This window comes from Leguminivora glycinivorella, chromosome 2 (genome assembly GCF_023078275.1).
Source record: "Leguminivora glycinivorella isolate SPB_JAAS2020 chromosome 2, LegGlyc_1.1, whole genome shotgun sequence".
NCBI classification, from domain to species: domain Eukaryota; kingdom Metazoa; phylum Arthropoda; class Insecta; order Lepidoptera; family Tortricidae; genus Leguminivora; species Leguminivora glycinivorella.
In genome coordinates this window covers 22,375,733-22,403,376 of record NC_062972.1, presented here as the reverse complement: position 1 = coordinate 22,403,376, position 27,644 = coordinate 22,375,733, and the positions used below count along the sequence as shown (strand labels likewise).

General features: G+C 37.1%; 1 protein-coding gene across 1 annotated transcript in view; it reads left to right on the top strand.

The window, feature by feature from the left end:
• LOC125242397 (E3 ubiquitin-protein ligase RNF19B-like) overlaps nucleotides 1–27,644 on the top strand; it is a 59,589-nt gene that overhangs the window by 21,886 nt on the left and 10,059 nt on the right. The window contains exon 2 of the mRNA XM_048151200.1: nucleotides 11,706–11,806. Within this exon, the coding sequence (XP_048007157.1) occupies nucleotides 11,706–11,806 (101 nt within the window). The remainder of the gene's footprint in view (nucleotides 1–11,705; nucleotides 11,807–27,644) is intronic.

Sequence of the window (27,644 nt, the reverse complement as noted above, 5' to 3'; positions counted from 1 at the left end):
TGCAAATTTCAACCTGTTAGTTTTCTGCTTTTGAGTAAGTAATGGTTTCTGTTTAGCGGTGTGAAAACCGAAGCCCATTATTTTCATTACTGTCTTTCAGGTATCGACTGAAATGTTTATTTTGATCGCGTCATGCCATAGTTAGGTAAGTTCTCCTGCTCTTGCATGACGATTTTTCCTGATGATGCTCCTCAAAATCCTGTTTTCTCTTTGGCAGTTATTCTTCGACGGCCAGATTTATTTAAACAGGAGACGGTTCCGTGTTTTAGTTGATGCTGGATGATTGTATGCGCCGTAGATCTTGGCAAAAAAAGGTCTTTGGATATTTTGGAACGTAGATTTGCCGCTATTGTTACTGGAAATTATAATTTTCCTCACTGATTCAGGCACCGACTTACCTCTTGCTATGTTGGTATAAAAATGTTGTAGAATAATTAACGTTATTGGCTTCGTGCGTAAAGAAGTGCATGGAGGGGGTAAGCAAAGCGATCGCAGTGCTTGCGGTGGTCAAAATCGACACTGATTGTGGTTGTCATCTATCAAAACTCATAAAATATAATACAATGTGTAATGTTTGATATGGGGCATCAATGTTGTTTCGTTGTTAATTGTAAAAATAATGGCATAAATAGTCGTTGCACGTTCTATGCGTTTCTTAGAGCACACTGGAAATTGGATCAAACAACTAAATGGATAGCTACGGTGAAAAGAAAACGTAAGTGACATGTCAAAACAAAACATTATAATAAATTATATTTAAGCTTTGTTTACCTAATATTGTTCAATACGCTGTTAGTATTTTTCCTACCGTAAAAGATTATGCTTAAAGATTCAGGCCTAGCCTGGGAATAGGCCCGTGTCGGATATTTCTGCGGCCGCGGACGTGACTAGGTACTTACGTTTAGATTTGTTTTATATGGCATTAACGGGACGGAGGTTTAGCGAATACCATATCACTAGCTCGAAGAACTTGTACCATTACTCCTATGTTCTTCAAGATTCCTTATATGCCCTGCCAGCACCAATTTATTGACTCTTTCTGTAGTCTGGGGTTGGAAGTTTATACCGTGAGTAATGGCTTTGGAAACTGATTTTTGGTATTATATCCATGTCTTTATAATCTATCTACCTAAATTACACTTGAAATAGTAGCTCTTGTTATTCGATGTATTTAAAATTAACGAAAAATCGTTAAAATATAATGTTTGTTTACATGTCATTTTTTGACATTTTCCACTTCAGGTTCACATGGTAGTGGGCGTAATTGTCGTGCACGTAGCCAATAGTCGTTCTAGAGCCACATAATTAAAAAACAAAAGAATTGGTGTAGGTAAACATTTTCCAGTTTACTCACATTGAAATATCACATCATATCTGAATAGCTTTAATACCATGTTCTCTTCAACACGAATCACAGCTGTTTCAGTTTCATAATGCTATGTCTCGTAGGCGCCTAACCGGAAAACCGCGGGACTCCACACTCCGCAGCCAGACATATCTACTCGCTTTACGTTTGTTATTCATCGCGTATCCTATGTAATCAAGCTATGACAATATCTAATACGGATTCCGTAAACTATTGTCTTTTCGTTCCTTCAAATCGCGTTGAGTCTGTAAATTACGAACTCAAACTCATTATTGTTTTCCGAATGTGTACCTAAATATAGACATGTGTTGTATTTACGGCTGGAGTAATAATTGCTTATCGTTGTTTTGACTTCAAACCTACCCAATATAATTCTTAAGTTAATTCGTGCTGTGTTTTTCTCGATTGATGTTGACTTGCGTACTCTATGATTCAGAAAACGACAGTTTTTACTGCCTTTACGAGACGCGGGGACGGCAAGGGCAAGACTAGTATTAGGAGTCACTTGCATTGCAAATGGGTTTTAACTTTTATTACAAGTCTAGACGTTTGCAAACTCAAATCTCAAATATATAAGTGAACAAAAAACAGAGACGCGAAAGTTGGAGTTGATATATTAGACAGTAGACACATTATTACATTACATTAGACGGTGTTTTATTTAGATATAACATATTTTACACACACTGGTAATTCGCGAGTAACTATATTTAATTTGATATAGTTTAATATAAAAACTGATGTTAAGACGATACGGTCAGATTTAATTTTAAGAGGAAAGGAAAGAGTTGACGATTTTAAAGGAAATATCTTTTGACGCGGCAGCGTATATTTAACTAAAATTCCCAAGTTGAAAAGGGGGCTCCTTTCCATTTTAATTTTCGCTACCGTATCCTCTTAATTTTAAGAGGAAAGGTTTTTCCACACAAACTTAGATCATAGGTTTGACCAGATTTATTTCGAGGAATGTCTTTTTAAGAATAAACATGTAAATACTGAGTCCCATTTTTCTGCACATTATGTTGTTCTTAGATAGAGCAATAATGATTACATATTGAGCGTATATACTTAATGGTTTTACTATATCCTTCACTTCCCGGAATGATCCTGCCGTGACGGGGCAGGCTGCCAAACGGGATTCCCGTGTTGTTAAAAGTGCCGCGTCACGCGTAAAAAATCTCTACAGGGGAAACCCAACCCAAAATTGTACATAATACCTACCTAATTATAATACCGAGCTATGATGTCTGTAGCGAGAGAGCTAAGCATTTATTTCATTTTTTCGTTCCATTATAATAAAATGGATTCCTAGGTTCCTCTAGGTATTAAGTTAAATATGATGACTAGAATAGACACCACAACCCGGACTTTGGTTTCCTCGTACCCGATATTTGCTTAAAAAATATGTTCACAAATGATATAAATAATTGTGTTAATCTACCTACTTCCCTTAATTTAAGCCGATCACTAACAATTCCCGTTATTCTATTGTTTTCAGCACTTTTTAATGTTGATTGGTTGGTACTGATACTACTGATGAAGGCTTAAAATAGCATAATAAGTAGTTATGATAACTGCCACTGATAATGAATCAGTGTGTTTTATTTCCGGAAAATATGTTATAACCAAAAGTAGGAAATAACTTTTTTTTTTTTCAATTAATACAGGGTGGACAGTAGTACAGGACAGTTTTTTTTTGTTAATATTCATCCGCCAAAAAAAATGCTTTTATGGTTAACGAGAACATACATCAATTCATCTACGGCCTACTGGTATTAAATAACTGTATTACACGTAAATGTATTGCATAAATCATGATTGATCGTTCATAAGTGTTTTAATGTAGTTATGGGCATAACACACCGCCGGCCGCCGGATAAACTATAATATGGTTTTCCTTAAAGGATAGCTAATATGCTTCGGGTAACATTGTTTTTTCCTAGAAATGTTGTTTCAAATGCGCATTGTTTATTTAAAGCGAAGATGTTCATACTTGATGTGAAAAAATGAGTACCTAACTACCTATTTACCTAATATACTTCGTCATACATATTACCTAATCATTGAATATAATTATTGTATTCTAACACAGGGAAACTTAAATTACCTAAGAGGTATTGCAAACACTATGCCTAAAAATGTGGCTTTCAAACAATTTTTTATATACAGAAAATGCATACATATATTACATACCAAAGAAAAGTAACCTTTTTCCTACCTACAACCTATATAAGTCTTGCTATCTGGTCTGTTCACGAAAGTAAATAACTAGGACCATAATACCTTTTCTCAAACATGGTATGAAATATTGATGTTATGTGCCTTATAAATCTTATAATTGGCAGCGAAGTATGACGTTGCAGGTGCGGCTAGGACGATTGATATATAATGGAATTTCATACAAACCTTGCAGGCCAAGGCCGGCAAAGTCCTCTTTTTTAATTTCCAAACACAGATAATTGTGACATAACATCCAGGTATTTAGCTAATTAAAAAAAGTAGCAGCGACCGAACAACGAGTACCAGGAGCAAGCGCAGCAACGCCCCAACAGGCCCAGGAACTGAAGCTAGGGACTGACACAAAGTACGAGAAGACAAATAAACTAGAATAGTATTAAAAAAAAAAACTATAAGGGGCTTTATAGACGTGCCCACTGCAACTGGTACGGGCCCTAGACAATATTTGATTTAGGGTGCGTTTTCATACAAAAAAAAATTTTTCGTTTTTTTTTGATTTTTTTTTTAATTTTTTGTTTTTTTATAAGTGTATACGGAGTATCAAAGGGGAACGAAAATTCGATTATTTTTGCGCTACGACGCACCGTTTAGGAGATACAGCCATCCAAAGTTACTATTTTTAGTAGACTTTATTTATTTCATACCATGTTTGAGAAAAGCACTATACATACCTCGGCGGGAAATGGGGTTGCCCGCCTCTGACCTATCCGTCTATATGTATTCGGCCGGCAACCCCCTTTGTCCCGGCCTCTGTAGTAATGTACTGTTGCTTAATGCTATGCGATGAACCGCGCAACTTGTTGCTGAAAAACGAATGATTATCGAAACGGGTCGAATGTTTGAACAAGTTTAATGAGTCACAGATCAATTAACCGTTACAATGGGTAACTGTAGTGGTTTTTGCCGGTACTAATGTAACGGATCAATGACTTGTCTGTCAAGTGTTCAACTATGTGCATACTCGTGTCGTTATTTGAGCTGGAGTGTACAAGGCATACTTGGAGATTTAGGAATACGTAAGCTAAGTCAGATCAATCCTGCCTATTCTGCAAGTTATGTAAGCTTTCGTAGTTTCATTTAAATCAATCAGAGTACATGCTTTCGTCAAATACTGATATGTACTGGTAATTTTGATTTAATAACACAATACTTGAGTGAGATATCATTTGAAAAATCATATCTCACTCAAGTATTGTGTTATCTTACACTGTCATAAATGTTAAAGAGGTTTTGTCCTTACTAATTAAGTGTTATGGGTCCATGACTGTAGATAATTAAATTTGCCCTCACGAAAATGACAAAAAAACTAAATAAAAGTCAGATTATTTTACATAAATGAGAAGGTAAACGATCCAGTAGCATTTACCAATTTAAATATGTAGGCTTAGTCCTGCTCACGCCTCGTGAATCACCCTGTATATTGACAAATATCAAATAGTGTTCTATGAAATATGGTTGCATCAATCAATTTTACGGAACGATTAAGTAAATTATTGCACTTGTTGCTTTCATTGCAATTATTGCCTCGTTTAATTGTGTTCGAATGTTTGTTTCCCTTTATAAATGCTGAAAGGTTTTTGGTAAAGATAAATATCGCGATGAACCGGTCCTAACCCAAAAACAACCCCATTGCTAAATCTAGATTCTAGTCTTTCTTAGTCTAAAGTTGCAGAGTTATGGAGATGTAATAAGAGAGCATATGTTTTCAATTTCATATTTATTATGTGGTGTTTTTGAATAATTCGTACATACCTATTTTATTTTATAAAGTCACCGCTTTTACTTTCTCTCTTCTCAACGAAACTAGGAAACGTTGAATGCACTTAAGGCTACCGCATTCGCAGCAATTAAAAATATTAAAATTTAATTGAATTATGTAAAAGCCTGGCTTCTGTCAAGGTTAGACCTACCCCATTGCTCGCTTACGTTCGTGTTCCGGGCCTCCGGGGCATATGTGCAGGTTCGCTTATTTACTGCTGCTTTTGGAATTAACATAAAAAGTATACAAACACTGCCTCTCCACTGTTTGTACATATCTCAACGAAGTTGGCACTCTGTAATCGGCCAAATTAATGATGAAGTGTTATCGAGTGGTGTTCGTCGGTTGATATTTTTCGCTCCATTGGACACGAGCGTGTTATTCATAACGATTTCCGAGTTCACCGCCACTAGCTAACGTGTATAAAGTGGAGGACTCGCTGGGCACAGGGCGACACCGAACGTGCGGGGCCCCTGCCCAATGTTCATGCCAGAAGCGTTCTAATTCCAACGCGACCATCACGGCTCGAATTGATATTCACCAAGTTCCAGCAACATGCCTGAGTGCTTTTTCGTTACATTTTATACCACGTACGGAAGTTTGGAACCGATTCGCATAGGTACGAAACAACATTTCACGGAATAAGAACTTTTCACCTAACCGTTCACATTTGCGAAATTCGGACCTCGGCCTTCCAATCTATAGTATAACGCCCCATCCACTGTCTCATGTTTATCCCTTCGTAGTGGGGTTCAGTGCCTAGGGCTGGGCGACTCGATTGAAATTATGTCTCAGTTGGTTGCGGTATATTGTGATCATCACCGCGGCAACAACGGGCCGCTTCCGCAGGCGCCGGACGCGGGAGGATTCGCTACACCTGTCCGAGCGTCCGCGGGCCGGCTAATCGATGTTCACACCTATCCGCTGACCAGTATAGCTAATATTGCTATACTTGACGACCATTGGGGGGAACTAACTGAAATGAGAATTAAAATTATAGTCGTCGACGTTTGTAAACAAATAACATTAGACTAGTATTGTGGTGGGGATGTGACATCTTAGATGAGTCTCGTAATATGCATAATTAGACCACAGTTTGATTTCGGATCGTTCATAAACCTGTTGTTCCTGACTGAAAAGAAACCATTAGAAGAAATATTATTTTATAAGGTATATTTAGGGGGCCGGTGGAGGAAACAACACCACTTAGCCTCGGGAACTAAGATCGCGGTATTCGCGGTCTAAGAATTATGCATACGATAATCCTCGTCTACCTAGTGTAGTTTTTTTTTAATAGGGCATGTTCCTATTCTTAAAATTAGGTTTTTTTAAATTCGAATGACAAAATGGCGGGATTTTACTAGGAAGAATAGTTGTGAATTGTGAAATACATAACCATGATTTCTCGGAGAAACTGTTTCATGAAATCATGACTAATTTTATTTTTCCGTGTCTTTATAAGTACTTAATTCAAAGAATAATTAAAAGTAGATGGTTAAACAATAGGGTATTTTAAGATTACGCTCATTAAATTAGTTATTATAAATAAATACGATTTTATTAGTGGAGATTAAGGGGGATTACAGACTAGCGCATTTTTATCCGCATATTATATCGACATGTGCCGATTTTCCAGCACTTGATTTATAGAGGGTGCGAGCCATGCCAATACGTCTCGAAATTGTTCTTTTAATTTCCTAAACCACGAACTCCATGGAAGAGAGTCCCCTTGAGCGACCCAGTCAACATTTGTGTGTAAATAGCCAAGGTTGAGTAATGTTTGCATTTCCAAACACCTTTTTCGATCGGGCAATATGAGCCCGGGTGTGTCGGCTGTCGGCTCCCTTTTATTAGACGCGCGAAGGCTGCAGCTTGCAACCATCCGGACTGACAACTATTCTATAATCTACGTCTAAACACTTTCCTACTCGTTTAATTATTATTTTTTTCTACTCCCGTACTGTTATTCGTGAGTTACAAGGTCGTGCATAGAACTTTAAAACCCTACATAAAAGATGTCAGGACAAGTCTATCTAGTCTATACCCTGAAAACATTTAGTAGCAGTCGCACGATATAGCTGTTTTACAGTTCAGTAAATACATTGGTACCAACTTAACAAACCAATTCGCAGAGTCGAGACTCCTTCGTTTTCTGCTGCGTTCATTGGCGACGCGTCGAATCGCATTCAAATGTATAGAACTCGATTCAACTCGGCTCGATTCGTCTTAGTGGCCAGGCTTCAAAGAACCATACCATAGACAGTTTTACTTTCATGTTTGCACTCAAACTGCATATTCAAAATGGTAGGCGGTCCACCTAGATAACTAAGATGACTGAAAGTAGGTATTTGTTGAATTTATAATTTTCTTTCAAAATAAGTGCTTGGTCGTAGAAAAAGTATTGTATGCAACGGTGTTTAACTGAGTCAAAAAATGCTCGTGGCGTCTTTATTAACAATTTTCGGCTTCGCCTCAAATTGTTACCCACGCCACTCACCTTTTTTGACCTCTTTTAACCACCAGTTGCATAAAATACTATAATGTCTTAGTATTTTATATACGATATGCTCATTACACTATGTATAATTAATAATTAAGATAAAGATAACCAAGCATATATTATATCGCGCAGGTATATTATGTTAATTACTAGCTAGACTTATTGCAATTCGGGATCCCGGCACGAGATCGGAATACTTTACTATCAGCATCAGCCGTCGCAGTCGCAGTCATGGCCGGTAAAGAAAGACAAGAAATCCTAGACAATAAGAATACAATGACAATACCTTAGCTATAAAAAGTGTTTAGTGTTTATTGTAGTATTTTTATTGATTTATAAATGCTAATCTTACACAGATAGAAAAGATATTTTAATTTAAGACGGAAAACTCTCTCAAACACTATTATTTAAAAGGAATAATATAATTCTTCATCTAATAACATGGTCTTAACCTAAAGGGATATTCCTTTTTCAAAGAAGAATCAAAATTGTTCAGTCGTAACTTTATATACATTTGGTACAAATAGGACAGATTTGAATCAAAGAAGTATTTATTTGCAACAAAATATTACACCGTTTTAGTATGAATATGCTAGTTCTTAAAAAACGTCTTTGGTTCAAGTAACCTTTATCAAAGCAAAAATAAAAACCTGTTAAAAGAAGATTCACCACAATTTAACTACAAGAATTCTGCGTTTTTAATAGGAAATCATAATTTCTTAATTTAACTTTTACGTTCTACAGTCAAGACATAAAAGTTTAAATAAAAAAATACACGGTTTTACGTCAAGATTTAGTTCAATCTTGGCTTGATTTTAATAGTTCTTGATTTGATGCTTTGCAACTCCATTCAAAGTTCCAGAATAACTTAAAACAAAAATAAACACAGATTTATGTCAAGATTTATTAAGTTCTTGGCTTTGTGTCACAAATTCTTGATTTAATGTCTACAAGCTCCATTTGAGAATCAACAAGTTCAAATCAAAAAATATCAAGGTTTTACTTCAAGATTTAGAACAATCTTGGCTTGATTATAATAATTCTTGGTTTGATGCTTATAGACTTCATTCATAATTCGAGCAGGTTTTAAATAAAAAATCAACACGGACTTAGGTCAAGATTTATTACATTCTTGGCTTCATATCACAAATTCTTGATTTAATGCCTACAAGTTCCATTTGAGAATCAACACGTTTAGATCGAAAAATAATAAAGTTTTGCTTCAAGATTTAGTTCGCGCGCCGAGCGGCGACACCGGTTTAGTTACCAAAAAACCCGCTAGATGGCGCTGACCCCAGCCCATAGAATTCGTACATCGCGGTGTTAAGATTTTTCCCGATTTGGTTAGGCTCGCCGGTTGGAACTTGATATGTATCGAATCATAGGAATACAAATTCCGACATAATAGCCCCCTGCTTCCCTCTGGGAACTACGCGCTATTATTGAGGACTATCCTGAACGTGCTTCCGCTCCAGTTCTCTCTCTCTAACTGGCTGGGGAACTCGAAATTATATATTTTAAATGAAATAAGATAAATTACATCCAAGAAGTAAGTATATTTGGTTTAAGATACTTACTGTTTCACCCCAAGAAACATTAAATCTAACTTCAAACATGTAAATCTTCATCTAATACCGTCAGAACTTTTAAAATGAAAAATGTATATATTTGTGACAATCCATAAGAAAAGGGCCCTTATGGCGGTTTCTAGTTACGGAGATATCGACGTTTTTGTAAAATCGTTCGAAATTATCGATTTTTGAATTTATGCAAAATAGTAAAATATACGAATAGACGTGCAATTTTAGCTTGGTTTCAGTAGTGTACGTTAAGTATTTCTATATTAAAATTCAGCTCAAAGTTTAGTAGAAAAGGGCCCTTATGCCAGAGCGCGTTCGAAAATATGAAAACTGTTGTTAAATAATGTTGTAATTACTTACAACTTTTGTTTATAAGTTAGTTTATGTTATATAGGTACGATTCAATGAAGTACTTTGATACCTAATTTAAAAATTACCCGATTTATGTACCTAGTCGTCACTTTAAAATAAAAAAGTTTATTCTTACCGTAAACTGCTGCAACATTGCCTCGTAGCTTCAACTTAAGGAAACAAACACTTTATTTATAAATGCAATTATAGGCACAGTTGATGCCACGTGGCAATGTTGCAGCAGTTGACGGTACGTAGTTTATGAATGGTCCCTTATTGGTGACATTATCGGTGGTAAGATGTGTTTTCTTCCGATATACTAAGTGTCTTAAATAATTAAAAAACAAATATTAAGAATTACAAATCGATCTGGTAGGTACTGTGTGAATTAATAATTATAATAAACGTTTTATGAGAATTACTGATTAATGATCAAGATTTTAAGTTTACTTCATATAACATTTTTTCTTTGGTATTCTGTTATAATACAAGATAAGTAACTAAAATAATAAAATACATTAGCAATGAGTAATTTTTATCTGTGATGATCATAAGGGCCCTTTTCCCAAATGTATGGGAGTCAATAATTTGTGATTTTTATGTAACTTTAAAAATTTATAAATAAAAAAATAAGACATGCAGAATAATTCTGACACTTTAGTTATAAATGTGTAGACTGATTAAATATAATTTAGAAGTCTCTATACGAAAATTATTATTATTATAGGAGCAGATGTTAAATATTCTAATTGTGATATTCTGATTAAAATATACATATTTAATGAACCATGGGATTTTATTTCTATCCTTAAATGTAAGTTGAAACATATATAACTATGTACTATAGTTCAGATAGCAACATATTAGAAGAAAAGCCAAAAAAATATGTTTTCCTAATTTTTTCTTATAAGCGACTTGCCCTAATCAAAGCTCGATTTTTCATGATCTGGAAGTCGATGAAACACAATCACAACTGATTCTCAAAGAAATGTACCTTGAGATACACAATCAATCGTCATCTATGTAACTTCCAATGGGAACACCCTTAAAGTGAGTTTCAAACTTCTTTTCACGTTTTCTCAAAAGTGCAATACTTAGCATGTGTATGCTTGATGATTTTTTTAAAAAAAAGTACGTGGCCTAGGGCCATGATTTTTTTTGTATTAGATAGCTTATTTAATGCAGATTTAGGATCTGTGCCTAACTCAATACCTGCCATAAGGGCCTTTCTGTGATGGATTGTCACATTTGGTGTAAGTAACTAATTGTTTCACCCCAAGAAACATTAACTTTTACTTTAATTATGCATAACTCTTAACCGAAAACCGTCATAACTCTTAATACAACAATTTTATTACTTAGAACCAAGAAATATTATACTTATTTTTAAGAACTTGCTGATTTGCTTCTGAGTAATAATTATCACTGAACAAAACGTTTACGCTCTTGGAATAAATGATTAAGTTTTTAAAAAAAGATTGTTTTGCTAATCATGTTAAGATATAAAATGGTTAGTGCAAGTAATAAACATCGAGACATTTTATGTTTTATATCAAGTAATTAAAATCTTCCTGATATGGGAAACTGGATATCTCTTGGTTCAAATAGGTTTCTTTGGTTGAAGAGATATTTTCTATCTGTGTAATAGCATTCAATTCAATAGCTTTACTTCATGGATATAACTATCGCGCTAACCGTAGTCAATATTAATTAAATATATTTATTTTTAGTTGTAATCACGAAGGGTTTGTTCTTTTTTTTAATTAAAATACTTTTACCTTTAAAACAAATATACTTATATTTATTTATCAGAGTGATGGGACACCATACAACTCTCTCTTATATTTTTAATTCTTAGGTAAATTATGGCACTAAATTACAAATATTAAACATTACGATATGTTGTTACAGTATTGGATCAAGCAGACACGCGGCCGGTGAAGCTGAGCGCCGTCGAGCAGTCGCAGAACAGACAGCAGACCACCATAGAGTTCATCGCTGAGGACGAAGAGGTAACCCACCAATTAAAACGTTCGGAGATTTAGATACGTGCTAAAGCAAAGTCAGCGTTGAAACCACAAATACCACTTTTTCTCAATCACGTACCGCTTGATGCATTTTAATTAAGACGATACGGGAGGGGTCAATTCTCCATACAAACGCTCTCGACTATTTCCTCCCTGGTTTTTGAAGATAAAGCAATGATTTTTTCAACATTGTTATTATTATTTTTATCTGTGTCGGACCGTTTTGATTTTTTTGATATTCTGCTTTTTAAAGACTAGAGCCAATCAAACATTTCCAAAAACGGCCTTTTTCATTGTGGCGCAAAAAAAGGTGTGATACTCATCAAGATTGGTAACAATTAACCAAAAAAGCTAAACGGTCCGACATAGATTATTTCATTGTTATTCAGATTCTCAAATTTCGTTCCGATTGATTAAGTTTTGAAGGAGGAAAGAGTCGAGAGTGGAACCTCGATTTTAAAGATTTTTTTGAAATATCTTTTGACTGAGTTGTTCTTAATGGACAATGGACAATGGTTTTTTTTCGATAAATCTAGTTAATAACACTTGTATATTTAACTAAAATTCCCAAGTTGAAAGGGGGGCTCCTTTCCATTTTATCATTTGCGCTACCGTATCCTCTTAAGTAAAAGCGCTTGTCTAATCCTCCGAGGCGACCTTGCCGGCGCGTCGCGCTCGCGCCGAACAAATGAAATTGTGCAAACCTTCGACCACGTCGGCCCTGGGCCTGCCCAGACTGTTAAAGTCCACTTGTGCCGTCCCCTTCACCATGCATTGCCTTATCTCAAGATAGAGAAGAATAGAATAAACCTGAGCTGAATTCGAAATTGGGAGAAGAGTCCAAACCGCTTATAATACTCCTATGTATTCTGCTTGCATGCGAGTGTAATAACACTCATAGGGACCAGAATTATGACTGCTAATAGATGGCTAGCGCATATAACGCTACTTTAGGTTTTAATAAGCTTAATTGAGAAACGTTCACATCCTTCCCTCGTCGTCTAAAGATATCATTACTTTTAGTTTACAAAAGTAACCCTAGTTTTCCTTAACGTACGACTTGCCTGCGGTAGTTAAGTAATTGAAATATCACTCCTGCATCAGCATGCCAGGCTCGCATAGTTTAAAAAGACGTCACTTTCTATCCAGTGTCGATGTCGGCGCATGCTGAGCGAAATGAAATTGCTCAAGTTACGACACAGCAGTGCCGATTATCGAATCGATTTCGTTTTCGAATTGCCGATTCCCTCTCGATAGGTGCGGAATCGCATGGGCATAATCAATTTAGTGATTAGAGACAGTGCTTTCGCCGGGAAACAAACGTTTCGCGTCACGTACTATACTATTAGTGTTACTACTAATCAGCTGTTAACAATTCTTTCAATGGCTTTGTTTAGGAAATAATACTATGTTTATACAATTCGCTTTGCATCGCGACGCGTAGCGTATAAATGATGTTTGTTTACATTATTTACTCATTATCTGTGTTTCATTATTGTGTACGAAAATATTACTAAAGTGATTCGACTGGACGCAAGTTCGCTGAAACAGTCAAAAAATTTACAAATAATCTAAGTATGTCTTACCATATATGTAATTATAATTATGTAGTACCTATGTATTCATCATTCTCTTGGCCTTGTCCTAGTCACTTGGGGTTGGCGCAGCATGTCTTCCTCTTTCATACATCTCTATCACTCGTCATCTCATTTAACTTGTTTTCGTTCCATATTATGAACATAAAAATTTAAATGCGATTTTTGCGAGCTAGTTTGCGGATATATTTTTTAAATATTATACCTCTGCTCGATTTATTGAACGACCGCGCGTCGAAACAGCTGCAAGGCTTGCTGATTTCATTACCCGGCTAGCAGCTGCAAATCAACCAGAACGAACTAGAGCTGCTAAGGACTCAATATTTAATTTGTCTAAAACGGAAACTCTTGGCTTGGTTTTAAATCTGCGCCTTTGCGTTATAAAACTTTATTTTTAATATTAAAAATTAATAACGGTATAACATCCAAAACAGTAACGAACAAAAATGAAATGTAAGTGAAATTAAAGCGTTTTTCTTTTTGATGAGTAGTTATTTGATAATATAATTAACGGCATCAGAATTAAAAAATAGAAGTTACGCAGCAATCACAAGTAGTATAGTAATAGTAATACAGGCTAAATGCACAGTCAAAATTTAGAAATCAGGTGAGTATTAAGTAAAAGCAGAGGACTAGAAAGTGAACAATATGTTTACCAACTCTATAACAAAACTCAGGTGTATGATGTCACATACTTATGTTAGCGCATCGTGATTCGTGATCCGTGATCTTGGGTCTGATGACACTCACGACCATGGGTACACCCACATTAAGAATTCGGCACAAAAAACAAATACGAATCGTCATTGCTATGTCCTTGCTATTGTTCCATGCTAATTTACTATTCTGCCAAAAAGTGAAATATAGTCGACAGGACAGATCGTAAATAATTTTTAATAGGATAAATGACAATTAGGTACAATCGAGTTCATAAATAAGTGTACATTTTTTCACCTTATTGCAACGAATTAGTGTGAAGAAATGTACACATATTTATGTACTCGACTGTACCTACTTTACTTGTACACTTCGTACGGTCACTGCCATAATACAGATAATTCTTGTACAAGTGACAATAGTATTGTAATACAACCTTTTGAGCTCAGAGTAGGGCAAGAAACCCCCAAACAAATTAAAAAACCATAATTATATTAATTATGTTATGATAGAAAGGAACATACCCTAACTACGTGACACATTTAGGGGGGGGGGGGGGTCGTCAAAATACTACGCTTCTTGTCACGTAACCTGTGGAATATTGGCCCAGCCGTGATCAGCAGAGGAACGTTTATATAGGCTGGTGATGATGATGAAGGTGATGGGATGAAAATCATTGTTTAAAGGCTGGAAAAAAAGATGATAAACACGCGTCATTAAACAAATACACTCAGCGTCAAAAAAATCGCACCTCGCCCAAAATTCGTTTCAAGAAAATACAGCTCTAATCTTATTGACCTATCAATATTGGTATCATTTTAAAGTACAATGAAAGCCCTTTAAGAAAAAGGTGTACAACTTTCTTAAAAACAATAATCGCCAATCTACGATGGTTTTTAAAAAAAGGGTAACGATGCGATTTTAATGGGTCTCGAGATTTTGAGAGGGATAGCCCCCTCCACGCCCGCCCACCAGACGCACGCCGGCAGAGAGCCCAACCACGGGAGCTCATGCCGAGGACCTAGCTTCGTAGCCAAAAAGCCGCAGACTGGCCAACATATGATGGCCAATCAAACACCAACCAAGAAGAAGAAGAAAGAAAGCCAAACCACTGGACGGATTTAAAAGGAAGTGCCCTGAAAGGTCTCAGTGTAAGATGGAGTCATGTGGATCATTTGCACTCTAAAAGTCACCGAGGACACTACTGAACACTTGCAGAATGAAAAAGCCTTCAGAATACGGGTACAACTCCAGAAAAAGCAGCTCAAGTGGTGGCACTGCTCCTAAACGGACTACGGTAGTAGCAAGATGCTGAACGCCTAAGCATAAGCCGTTTCCGGGTGCGACGAGGCTTGCTGCGGTTCCTGGAGATCTGTGGCTACATTAGGAGGCCTGAATCTGGGAGAAGACGCTGCACCACCGCTAGAGAGGACCGGTACATTTGTATCGGCCTCTTTGCGGAACCGCTTTCGGACCGCTGCTGAGCTGCAGATACTGCTTAGGACAACTCGAAGAACTGCAGTGAGTGTCTCCACGATCAGAAGAAGATTGCTGGAGAAGAAAATGTTACCCCGAAGAGCTGGCAGGGGCCCCCAATTTAAGCCATCGAATTGCCAGAAGGAATTTTCGCGAGGTTTGGACGTTGCAGCAATGGAGGAAAGTTTTGTTCCCCGATGAGACGAGGGGGTTCATTTACACAAACGACGGACGCAAGAGGGTGTACAGGAGTCAAGGAGAGCAGTTTACACCAGTCTGCACAGAAGAAACAGTCAGAAACGGGAGCGGCTCGTGCCTTGACAGTGCGGGAATCCCTGCATGAGGTCGGAATGTACCGTAATGGAGTGGCCAGCAACGAGTCCCGACCTGGACCCCATCGAGCATCTCTGGGTCCTCTGGGATGAGTTAAAACGGCTTGTTTAGTCGCGGGATCTTGCTCCAGCCACCCTCGACGAGCTGGAAGCCGCAGTTATTGAGGAGTGGGATAACATTCCTCAAAAACGGATCTTAACACTGATTAAAGGTCCATAACTGATTGCCTGGAAGCTACACGAAGGGCCAGAGGGAGAAAACACTAGGTTTTTAAGTTTAGTTTTAAGTAATTTTTTTCGATATTTGTTGATTTTATTGTCTTTGATTTTTTTTTAAAACCTGAATGCACGTTGACTCCTTTTTCCTGAAAATTTTAATTTTTTGTAAAAAAAGGTCATGAATTATATGGCATTTTCCAATAGAGCGTTAGATTACCTTTCAAATAAGGCCACATAGTCATACCTTTCCTTGTATAATATAAGGGCTATAATCGCTTGAACGAAACCGATTGAGAGGTGCGATTTTTTTGACGCTGAGTGTATTAAATTTGATATAGACACACGAATCTATTAACAACTTTCTGCAAAAAAATATTTAAAACTTCATTTATAAATACTACGTGACAACTACAGGGGGAGGGGGGGGGGATCTCGGCATATACTACGCTTGGTCACGCAGGGGGGGGGGAGGGGGTCAAAAAACGGCACAAATATGGTCACGTAGTTTGGGTATGTTCCCAAAGGTTCAATTTTACTTTCACGGCCAATCAATGATATGACAGATAAGTAGAAAGAAACAATTACAAAGGGCTTGTCTGACTATTATGCAAACATACCTATATCAATCGGAACACAATGATATATTACGGAGATGATCTGACGACGACACAGGAGGTGTTCATGGGAGCTCTGTGATGAAATAACGCAAAATCATTGATAAGAATATTAAGAATGATATGTTTGCAAAAAATGCTAAGAAGCAGTTTCTTAGTCTTGCAAACGTTACGTATTTTTTGTTTAAAAGTATAAATAGGTAATAATTTAATAAATTTCATTATATTTATTTAGGTATGTTGCTTTGACTTGATTGTGTAATAATAAAATGTTACAGCTATTGAAATGGAATGTAATTGTTTTATATTATATTTTGTGCAATAGCAATTCGTAATTTTTCGTTGCTATTAAAAATAAAACAGCATTTAGTTCGCTGATTCCTGGCTAAAATCGAGTGATGTGTCGCACTGCACCAAATGTCGTTGTTCTGCACGTAAATGCATGATGTTCTTATAAAAATACCAGTCATTATAAGTCTACCGTTCAGATTTGAGGAGTTACGTTCTGATGATCATCAGCAGTTCCACTGCACCAAATGTCACTGTTCTGAACGTAAATACATGATGTTCTTATAAAAATACCCAAGTCCTTATAAGTCTGCCGTTCAGATTTGAGGAGTAACTTTCTGATGACCATCAGCAGTTCCACTGCACCAAATGTCACTGTTCTGAACGTAAATATGCATGCTGTTCTTATAAAAACACAAAAATCACTACATCTATGCCTTTAAGATTTGAGGAGATCCCTTGACTTCTCCAGGATCCCATCATCAGAACTGGGTTTTGGGCTAACCTGGCCTTTTTTTTTATTGATGAAATAATTGCCACGATTTAATTGTAAATGCCATAACTGTTACAATTAAATACATAAAAAAAAAATATAAAATCGTTATTTTTGTATGAAAAGGTGCCACGATTTTTTCAGAAATGATTAACACGTCCCTACAAAGCCAGCGTTCCCACTTAAACGTCGCGTGTCTCGGGGCGCGCAACGGACGTCCGCGCCACGCCACCTGAGTGTAATTCAAAAAACGTCTCCTTAGTACATTTTGTATAGGAAGGACGTAAGACGCGCCCCAGCAGGGTTAGCACATGATTGCCGCGAGAGTATGTCGCCGCGAGATAGACTACCCGTCCTTAAGTCATTAATACAGTTAGAAGAAGACGTGTGAAGATCGTGTGCTAGGCCTACAGGTGGCGTGGCGGCGGCGTGGCGCGCGCGCCGCGCCGCTCCGCTTGGCGGCGCGTCTTACGTCCTTCCTATACAAAATGTACTGAGGAGACGTTTTTTTAATTACACTCAGGTGGCGTGGCGCGGACGTCCGTTGCGCGCCCCGAGACACGCGACGCTCTGATGTGGCCGGTCCCTAAATGGAAATGATATACGATTTGCCCTAGTCGCTAAGAGCCAGAAGAAGTATTGCATAGATTTCTTCGAGGGAACCGGCCCCTTCCTCTTCTCTTTGTGGGGAGTAGTCACGTGCGATTTCATGACTATTGGGCTAAATCGGATCAGTTTGACCCAAGAAACAATTTTGCCAAGCAGCATCGCCACAGGCAAAAGTGCATAGTCGCTGGCCTTACTTATCCTACTGGTCACCAAACACAAATATGTCAAAGGGAAAATGAGCATAGTTTGAAAATTATAAGTTCTAGCTATATATACTTCCAAAGACAATATTGTAGAGAATTTTATAGAGAATATACTTCTCTTAGACGTCATTATTGTAGCTTTTACGGTTTTCATGGAACTATAAAAAAACTGAAAACAGGGATACAAAAGTGGGGGGAAGGAGGGGAAACATTGACACCTCGGCGTGTTTCTACTTCTATTTTTTCTTATAACCCTATACTATAAGCTATATATACATGCCAAGTTTCATGCTTTCTGCCGGACGGGACTATAGATCTGGTTAAGAACTCGTACTAATTAGGATCATAGATATGTAAGTATTTGAGTATATTTTATTGATTGCCTTTTTTAAAATCCATACTAATACAAATGACTGTAATATAAATGGCAAAGTGTGTGTGTCTGTTTGTCCGTCTTTCACGGCAAAATGGAGCGACGAATTGACGTGTTTTTTAAGTAAAGATAGTTGAAGGGATGGAGAGTGACATAGGCTACTTTTTGTCTCTTTCTAACGCGAGCGAAGCCGCGGGCAAAAGCTAGTAAAATATAAATTTACGACTACATACATATAGTATGGCATGAAAGACGAGTCAGAGAGCATAGAAGGTCACGCGTTGTAAATATTGTTTTGTTTGCGTACATGTCGAACCTCAATTCATATTCCATAAAGGTAGGTAAAGTATACGACAAAGGTTATTTTAAACGACGTCGCCCCATGTGTCTGGGTCTGGTTTCACAACGCGCCGGGTTGCCCGCGTCGCGTGTTGTAACTGTCGTCGCTGGCAACCAGTTGCTGCTGCCTTTCCCCGTATTCGGCATTCGGAGGTGTTGGAGTGGATTAACATTTAAGTTGATATTATGTTATAATACAATTATAATTAATCAATCAATCTGCCTCAGTCAATCTGTGTAAGAATGTCCTATAATATTTATTTATTTAATTATAACATATTATGAGATTATAACATATAGCTTCGGCTTATACAGTCAAGTGCAAAAATACGTATCGATTTTATCCGCTCAAAAATATGTACCGAAACCTTATTCCGCCGACATAAAGTGCTATATGGGACATATTTTTGATAAGTTGTACGCACCCATATTTTTACACTTGACTGTACATGTGATAATCCTTTGTTTGTTACCCGACTGCGTCAGGAGGATAAATGTTGTGAGAACTGGGGTTTAGTACACTGCTTTTGTTATCTCATATTTAGGATCAATTATAACGTTATAATAAAATAATTTCAGTAACTATAGATAGCATATGGATAGGTTTTTATTAAAATATTATTTTCATTAGGGTAATGGAGTTCCCCAGTGTTCAAGGAGACGTTAGTTTTTGAATTATTAATACGTGTAGTAATTTATAGAATATCTTCATCGTCTGATGATTTTTTATTATTTAACTTTTTTAATACCCTAAATTCACCGATAGCGGAGATACAAAAAGAAGGGATTAAAATCTCAGGAAGATACATTTCAAGGCAGGAAACTCATATCCGGGGCGGCAGTGGCGTCGTGACCGGGTTTTCTTCACCTCTCCGTTTGGAGTCTCGCGACACCGTTACTGCGCGCGTGCTCGTTGCCCTTTGAACTTTATTGTTCTCGCCACTTGGCAAAAACTTTATCATGTGTCACTTTTGAATTTTGCCACTTTTCCATATTTGTACTAGCTAACCTATTTATTTATATTAACACTGCCGAGATGTTGTTAACTATTTATCAAACTTGTGAACCTTATTTCGCACACAATTAAAAAAAAACTTTTTCTGTATGTAATTATAATTTATGATCCGGTAGTTAAATGCTAACAGAAAATAGTGAACCCTTAAATTGGCAAAAAGTGCTAGAGGTCGTGCGTTCAATCCCACCCGGGGCTCAATAGTACTAACGATTCTGATTCAGAAAAAAATACAAAAAGACTGTCTACTAAGGTAATGTACATACTGGTCACCGTTGCCAAATTAAGGGTTAGTAAATGTTTGAGTTATTCAAAATTGTTCGAGGGCTGTTGGTTGTAGAACATCTCATCTCATTTGTTCGAACGAAAGTGGCATGATTAAAAATTGAAAATACATGCGAAATTGTATAAGTGCAGGTATTAGGCGTATTTATTTTGTTATGTTTTATGAGGGATAGGTACTAGTATTTATATATAAAAAAGGTTTTCCGATTATCGGACGTGACACATGACTGCATTATCATGTATATTGCATATCGCTTGATGCACGCAATAAAAAGATACGAATGCATATTTCCAATCTCTGGCGCTGTCTCCAAGGAAAACTGGGTTTGCATATTGATGTTTTCTTAACGGTTGTTGAACTCGGTCGGAAACGTGTCAGCGCCGTGTCAGCTGGCCGCGGTCACGGCGCGCGCTCCCGCTGCGCCCGGCGCATCCGTCTGTCAAACCAACCATGTGCAGTCCACGATAAACGCTGGTTCTTACCAATATCCATATCATAGTTACGTTGGTTAGCCACGGGCTATTTGCTCCTGTAAGCGGCGAGAATGACACTGCAGGTGCTAATGCAATTTGCGCTCTTAATCCCGACCTGGCTGCGAATGCGAGCAAACAATGCAATTATGTATCTTTCATAATCTGTACTAAGTGAATGCGCGAGGATAGAATCACGCGATTCTTGACATAAGACAATCTCGTGCCTGTATTGTTATATTACAGACTTTCAAAACCGTAAGTCTATTCTGATATTCTCCAACCAGGACGTTCTTCATAATCTGAAAGTTAAAGTCGGGTAAAGTAAAACAAACACATAGACAAGATGTTCAGTAAAATAAATGATTCGACATGGTTTCGATTGACGCGACGAATTTGAAAGAGATGGCCAATTTACAAATTTTAAATTTGTTTAGACATTAGAACATCGTATGTACGTCGTACTGAGCAAATAATAATGCCCGGTTATGGTGGTTCTGTAAAATCAATAGTCGACGACGGTATCTTACAAAGACCGACTTCGACGACGCCGTCTGTCGACGAAAGCGAAAGTTATAGCCAACTTAGAATTCAAAACATACGTTGTATCTACGTCATAGTGCTAAATCATTTACACTAATGCCTGGTAATTTGAAACACGCGGTTGACTACATAATTATTATAAATGATGTAATCTACGTCAATCCTATATTTGGTCGTTTGTTTTACGGGCATATTCAGAATTTGGGACCCCCAATTAGCGTAAGTTGTTAACAAAAATTAACTCACTGTCAGTTTTGTGACGATAATTATAATTAAGCATGAAATTTCAATAAAAATATTGTTTTTGTATTAATTCCATAAACTTTAAGCGATAATCTACATTCAGAATGTGAAAAAAGTAAATTTTTAGACATCTTTTCATAATTATGCAATATGCATCATAGTTTACTCTGAAACGATTCACAAATAATTATATTTGTCATTACCACAACTAAGACAATCCTTTAAACTGAAATGAAATGAAATGAAATATTTATTTTTTCCAAGTAGCCATATTACAATGCCCTTATAGATAGACAAGGACTTTCTACAGTCACAAATAATATATCTTTAGAACGTTTCAAAAATATACTCACAAGACAATGACCATAACATGATGTTGAATGTTAGTTTGTAATAGTATATTATATAACGGTAACGTTATGAAGCCTATAAAAGTTGAGTACCGCGGTTAGGTCACGAGGCTTGCCGAGTGGCCTAAGTAAGGTACGAGACTTTTATAGCCTTCATAATGTTACGATTGTATACTATACTTTTTCTACGACAGCCAAATAAATATTGTACCTATTCGAGAATAATAAAATGGGTTGCTTACCTACTTCATATAATGAATGGGAATATTTGTGTGGATCTTAACTATTATATTCTGTCCACAGTGTTGATGGCGAGAACTTGTTGCACAATTCTTCAAAATATGCCAATAACGCGGTTTCAGAGAAAGTTGAAACATTTTTTGCAATTTCCATTTCAAAACAATTATAACATTTTTGGTGCGCTTTATCCGACTTTTCAGGTAACGAATTGTCAGTCACTTTGATCGCCATAGCCTTGATTTCTTCGGAAGTACATAGTTCACCAGAATCACTTATAATTACTTAAGTTTTTGCACAATAACGTCGAATTAAAATAGACTACACAACACTAAAATACTTAGTTCAAAAAGTTTCGTCAAAAGTTTACAAATGTCAAACATACCATAGACAAGAGAAATAGAAAATAAGCCGGTTTTCAATTACGAAAAATGTGGTTGCGTTCAAGAATATCTAAATGTCGAATGTAAAATTATTTGATAAACTTATGATTTATTTATTTATTTATTTATTATTTATTAAAAGTTACAAATGAAAACATACCTGATAAATTGGAAGTTGTGTTTTAAAAAAAAATTGGTTGTCTGTAAAGTCGGTTTACGGACGGTAGTTTAACGTGATAACGTCAAACATTACAGTAGTATAGACAGGGGCGGTCAGAGTATAGCAAAAGGGGCCCGATTCTGGGACTTTTTTCACGGTTTTTTATTTATTTATTTATTTATTAAAAATACACAAAAGTTAACAGTATTTCACCAAAGCACTTATGTGGTAATATAATTATGTACCTACATGTTAAATTGACATAAGTAAAAGCAAACACACTTAAAAGTTAAACTATGGTTATTACATTAATCACCTAAGGAGTGTAGAGTCTATGAACCTTAAGAGTTTTCTGTAAAACACACCAACACTATCAGCAAATATGTCAATATCGTCTGTCTCCAACATGATGCGGTTAAGAGCAGCTCGGGCTCGAGCGGTGCGCCGGCCGCCGCGAACAGGCGCCGCCGCCGCCGCGCCGGCACCGCGCCCGGCATGCCAACCACCACATTCGCTCTTGGCACTTGCAGCCCCATTCTCTCAAGCACGGATGCGTCATCTACTCTATGGTGAAACAGTTGGCGGAAATGCATAATATGCAGCAGTTTCCGTCTGGTTTCTAGAGTGTGAAGACCAACCATTCCTGTTACGAATAGAGATGGATACATATATGGGTAATATCCGTACAGTCGTTTGTAAATGTGCCTACAGAACTTCCTCTGCACTCTTTCTAGCATAGTGTTTTGTTCTTATTAGAAAGAATGCATTAAAGTAAGCATCTTTTATAAATTAAAGTTTTTTTTTAAAACCTACTAATTTAGGAGTTAGAGTGGTGCAAAGTTGCAAAATTTTCCCGTAGCATTACTAAGGCGCCAGAGACAGAAAGCGATATCGACGGAGCCCCGCTTATTACAGAAACTGCACAGAATAGGAGCCTTCGGCCGTTTGAAGATACCTAACGAACCTAACCTATACCTATATAAAAGTCGTCATTTTGTATCCTAGACCGTTTGCGAGACACGCGTTAATTTTATTAAAGTGCTAGTGCCATTTACTAATCTTAGAACCCTAACATCTCAGTAAATATTAATGGAGAAGAAAAAGTTTATATAACAAAACATCCTTATTTAAACGTGTTCTATATGATTTATCAATATTAACATAGGTTCTATTGGTAAAAAAAATCATCGTAAATTTATTAAGTCTCTGGCGCCTTAGTAAATACTATGGGAAAATTCGCAACTTCGTACTGCTCTAACTCCTAAATAAGTAGGTTTTTTCAAACAACTTCATTCTATAAAAGATGCTTATTTTAATGCAATCTTTCATGTTTTTAAATTACAAACACTCAAAAATAATAAACACGGGCGCGCCATCTGTCGCAGCTGTGGTGCTTTACTCAGGCCACACGCTACAACCATACCGAGCGCATCGATCAGTCGCTTAGTTCCAACGCGCGCCAATAGATGGCGCTTAAGCTATATTGGGAAACGGGACAATGACGTCATCTTTTTCGTGCATGCTGCCCGTAGTAACGAGTTATTAGACGTTATCACGTCAAAAATATATTCAAATGATTACTGCTAGCAGTAATCATATTTATGAACCTATAGACAAATAGACTTTCTTATCGTTACTCAAATGAACTTAATTTGGATACCGCTGACAATAATCTAATTGGCAGATTTAAGTGCTGGAGTAGAAAAAGTTGTTTGTGAGCTCGACACTACCGGCCGTGCTAAACAAATATCATACAAATGTATGTACCCATATGTCGTACAGTATACGTGATGTCGTGAATCGAGTAAAACAGCTGTTTCATATTGTTTTTCAAGTTTTGGCTAGACCAAAAAGTCGTGTACCTAGACTAATAGTAAGATAATAGTAGCTATTTGAGACGGTGTCTCGCCACTAGTCTAGCCACTTGTATGGTTATTCCGTTAGGTGACTGACCTTGTTTTTTCTACTTTTTGGCTGCCAAATTAGAGCCTTGATAAATGTTTCGAATACATATGTATATCTGGCGTCAAGCCTCCTTGTCAACAAAGGATACTGGCAATAATATTACGTAATTAACTAATTACCATGCGTATGTTTACAGTTTTTAAATTACATATCGTCACTACTTTTAAAAAAACTTGTATCTTCGTCTGTCAATGAAAAGAAAATTGTAGTAAGTATGTATGGAATGCATATAGACTTACTGCGTTTTAACTTTGAGAAGCAGCGTGAGATAAGAGATTTTTTTAAAAGTAGTGACGATATTCCACACATTTTCATTAACTCTATACATATAATGTCGGTTTACAATTTGTCGAGTGTTGGCTTATGAGTGTGAGTGAGTGAGTGTTTTAATTTAAAGGAGATCCGCTCCAGATATGCCCTAAACAACAACAAAAACACACTTTATAATGGTGAATTACTATCAAGTATTCTGCTATTAAAAAATGTATAGTCATCCGTCTTGAACCGCCGTCACCTTCGTCGATCTTCTGAATGTTAAATGCTTCTTTATCACTTTTATGAGTATGAGGTCCTATACATGTTACCTACTTTGTCATTCCGCACAGACTCTATAAAATACGGTTCCATAGTTTGAACAGATTATGTAGCTTACAGAGTAATATACAGAGATACAATATATCGAACCCCTAACTACCGACTGCCATTATGTGTAGCGATACTATAGCGATTTGGAACTCAACCAGTTCAGTCGTTTCAGAGCAAATTGGACGTGACATGTTGCAGAACTTGCAGATGGACGGACAGATAGGCTGACAGACACACGAATGATAAGCGTTTCGTTTATTTATTTCCTTTTCAGATACGGCATACGGCAAATGTTACTCATTATGTAGGACCTAGGTAATTTACTATTGGAAATGTCGTGACGTGACATTAACTTTTACTTGACAACAAATCGGCTGATAGCCATACTTGATTATAGCTTGCTAATTAGGAAGGGAATTGTTTTGGCACGAACTATTTGTAACTGGGCGTGTATTAAATTAAAGTGAAGGCGCGGGCAGGTGTTGACAGCGACAGCCGCCCATAATGACCGAACGAAAGGTCTTCTTCAACCGTAGATATGTATAAACTTGAGCCATCCTCAGGTGGATTTGGTTGAATGATGTTCAACAATAAAATCCAAAAACGTGGCACTTCAGGCACTTGCTTGCTTTCCTAAACTCGCGCTCATCCATTATGCCAGGATTGCCAGGATACTTAGCTTTGGCGCTGGCTGCTAGCTTATGCCATGTTTAAAGCCGTATGGCCTGTTATTAAGCAAAGGGTTCCGTAGCAGCAAATATAATAAACAAGTCTTCCAAAAAAAAATGTATACATATTTACTATTCAGACTCTATTTTTTTTAGAATTTTATACCCCGTAGTTATAAAAATGTGTGTGTGTACTTGGAAATTTTAGAACCTTGAATGGGTTTCATTGGCCTGTATTAAGAAAAACTTTCATTAAAAAGTGGCATCTTGACAGAACCTTGATTGAACCGGGCATTATATATATCTCTCCTGCAACTAACTAATAACTAATTAACTCTGCAACTAAGAAATTGAAATAGATGTCTTAAATAACCAGTTTACCCAACAAAACTTTGATGAGTTTTGTAATTGCTGAGATAAATCGAGATCCCTGTCTTAAAAGATACAAAGACTCATTTTAACAGGTTAATGTCACTGGATTTGACAGAGTCCATTACTCTTCATTAAGTCACTTAATTAGGAGGACGGAGGAACGGGGCACAAGGCGTGACTACCAAATTATGGATCAAAGGGGTCGCTTAGGACCCCAACTCAATTTATATACCTATTCGATAGATAGACATTTGGCTTTCTGCTCTCAAGTATAATTCAATTTATCTACATCGAACGTATATCAAATCATGTTTATATGGGTACGTAAATGTATGTAGAAGGAGAATCTAAATTCTTATATCAGCTCTCGATGGTTAAAATGAAGTCGTAACTCATAAGTTAATCTCGCCTAATACATACATACATACAATCACGCCTGTATCCCATAAAGGGGTAGGCAGAGCACATGACACTACTAAAGCTTCAGTGCCACTCTTGGCAAATAAGGGGTTGAAAGAAAAAGAAACTGTGGCATTGCAGTGACAGGTTGCCAGCCTCTCGCCTACGCCACAATTTAACCCATATCCCATATCGCTTAATACACTCGCGTGCAAAAGTATTGCATCACTTCACATTTTTCCGTCCGCACCTATTATTTTTGTAAACCGATAAATTCCCGAAAATTATTTTATTGTGATTAAGTTTCATAATTATAAATTTAAATAGATATCATACACGAAAGAAAAAACGACAAGGCCCACTGGTGGCCGAGCCGGGAATCGAACCCGGGTCTTCAGCTTACGCGGCTAACGTCTTCACCACTAGACCACCCGCCCGCCCGCCGCGGTTATATTCAATAAAATAATTTGATTTGTTCCCTAGTTGTAAGTTTCATAATGTTTAAGAAAAATAACAAAACATGGAAATCGGTCCAGTAATTTCCAAATTATCGGCATTTTCCCGATTGGTGAGCGATTTCGCGATGTTACCCCTCAAGTTGCGCTACCCTTAATCCCTGTAAAACGGGGGGTAGAGGGGGGATTGTTATCAGTCACTTATCTGAAGTCAACCGGTACACATCTACGCATATTTCCTCGAGAAGAAAACCTGAAGAAATGGAAACCACTGAAGATGAAGTCCGCCAAGTCGTGTGAGTGTGACTGCTGCAAGAGGGGCGTAGCCTGCGTTCAGTAGCTGCCGAGCTGAATTTGACACAATCTACAGTTTGTAGAGTCTACCAGAGGTTCCAGCGGACTGGGTCCTTCAACTCAACACCAAGAAGCGGACGCAGAAAGTGCACATCAGAGAGGGACAACCGCTTCATTATCACAACCTCTCTCCGAGATCGTCA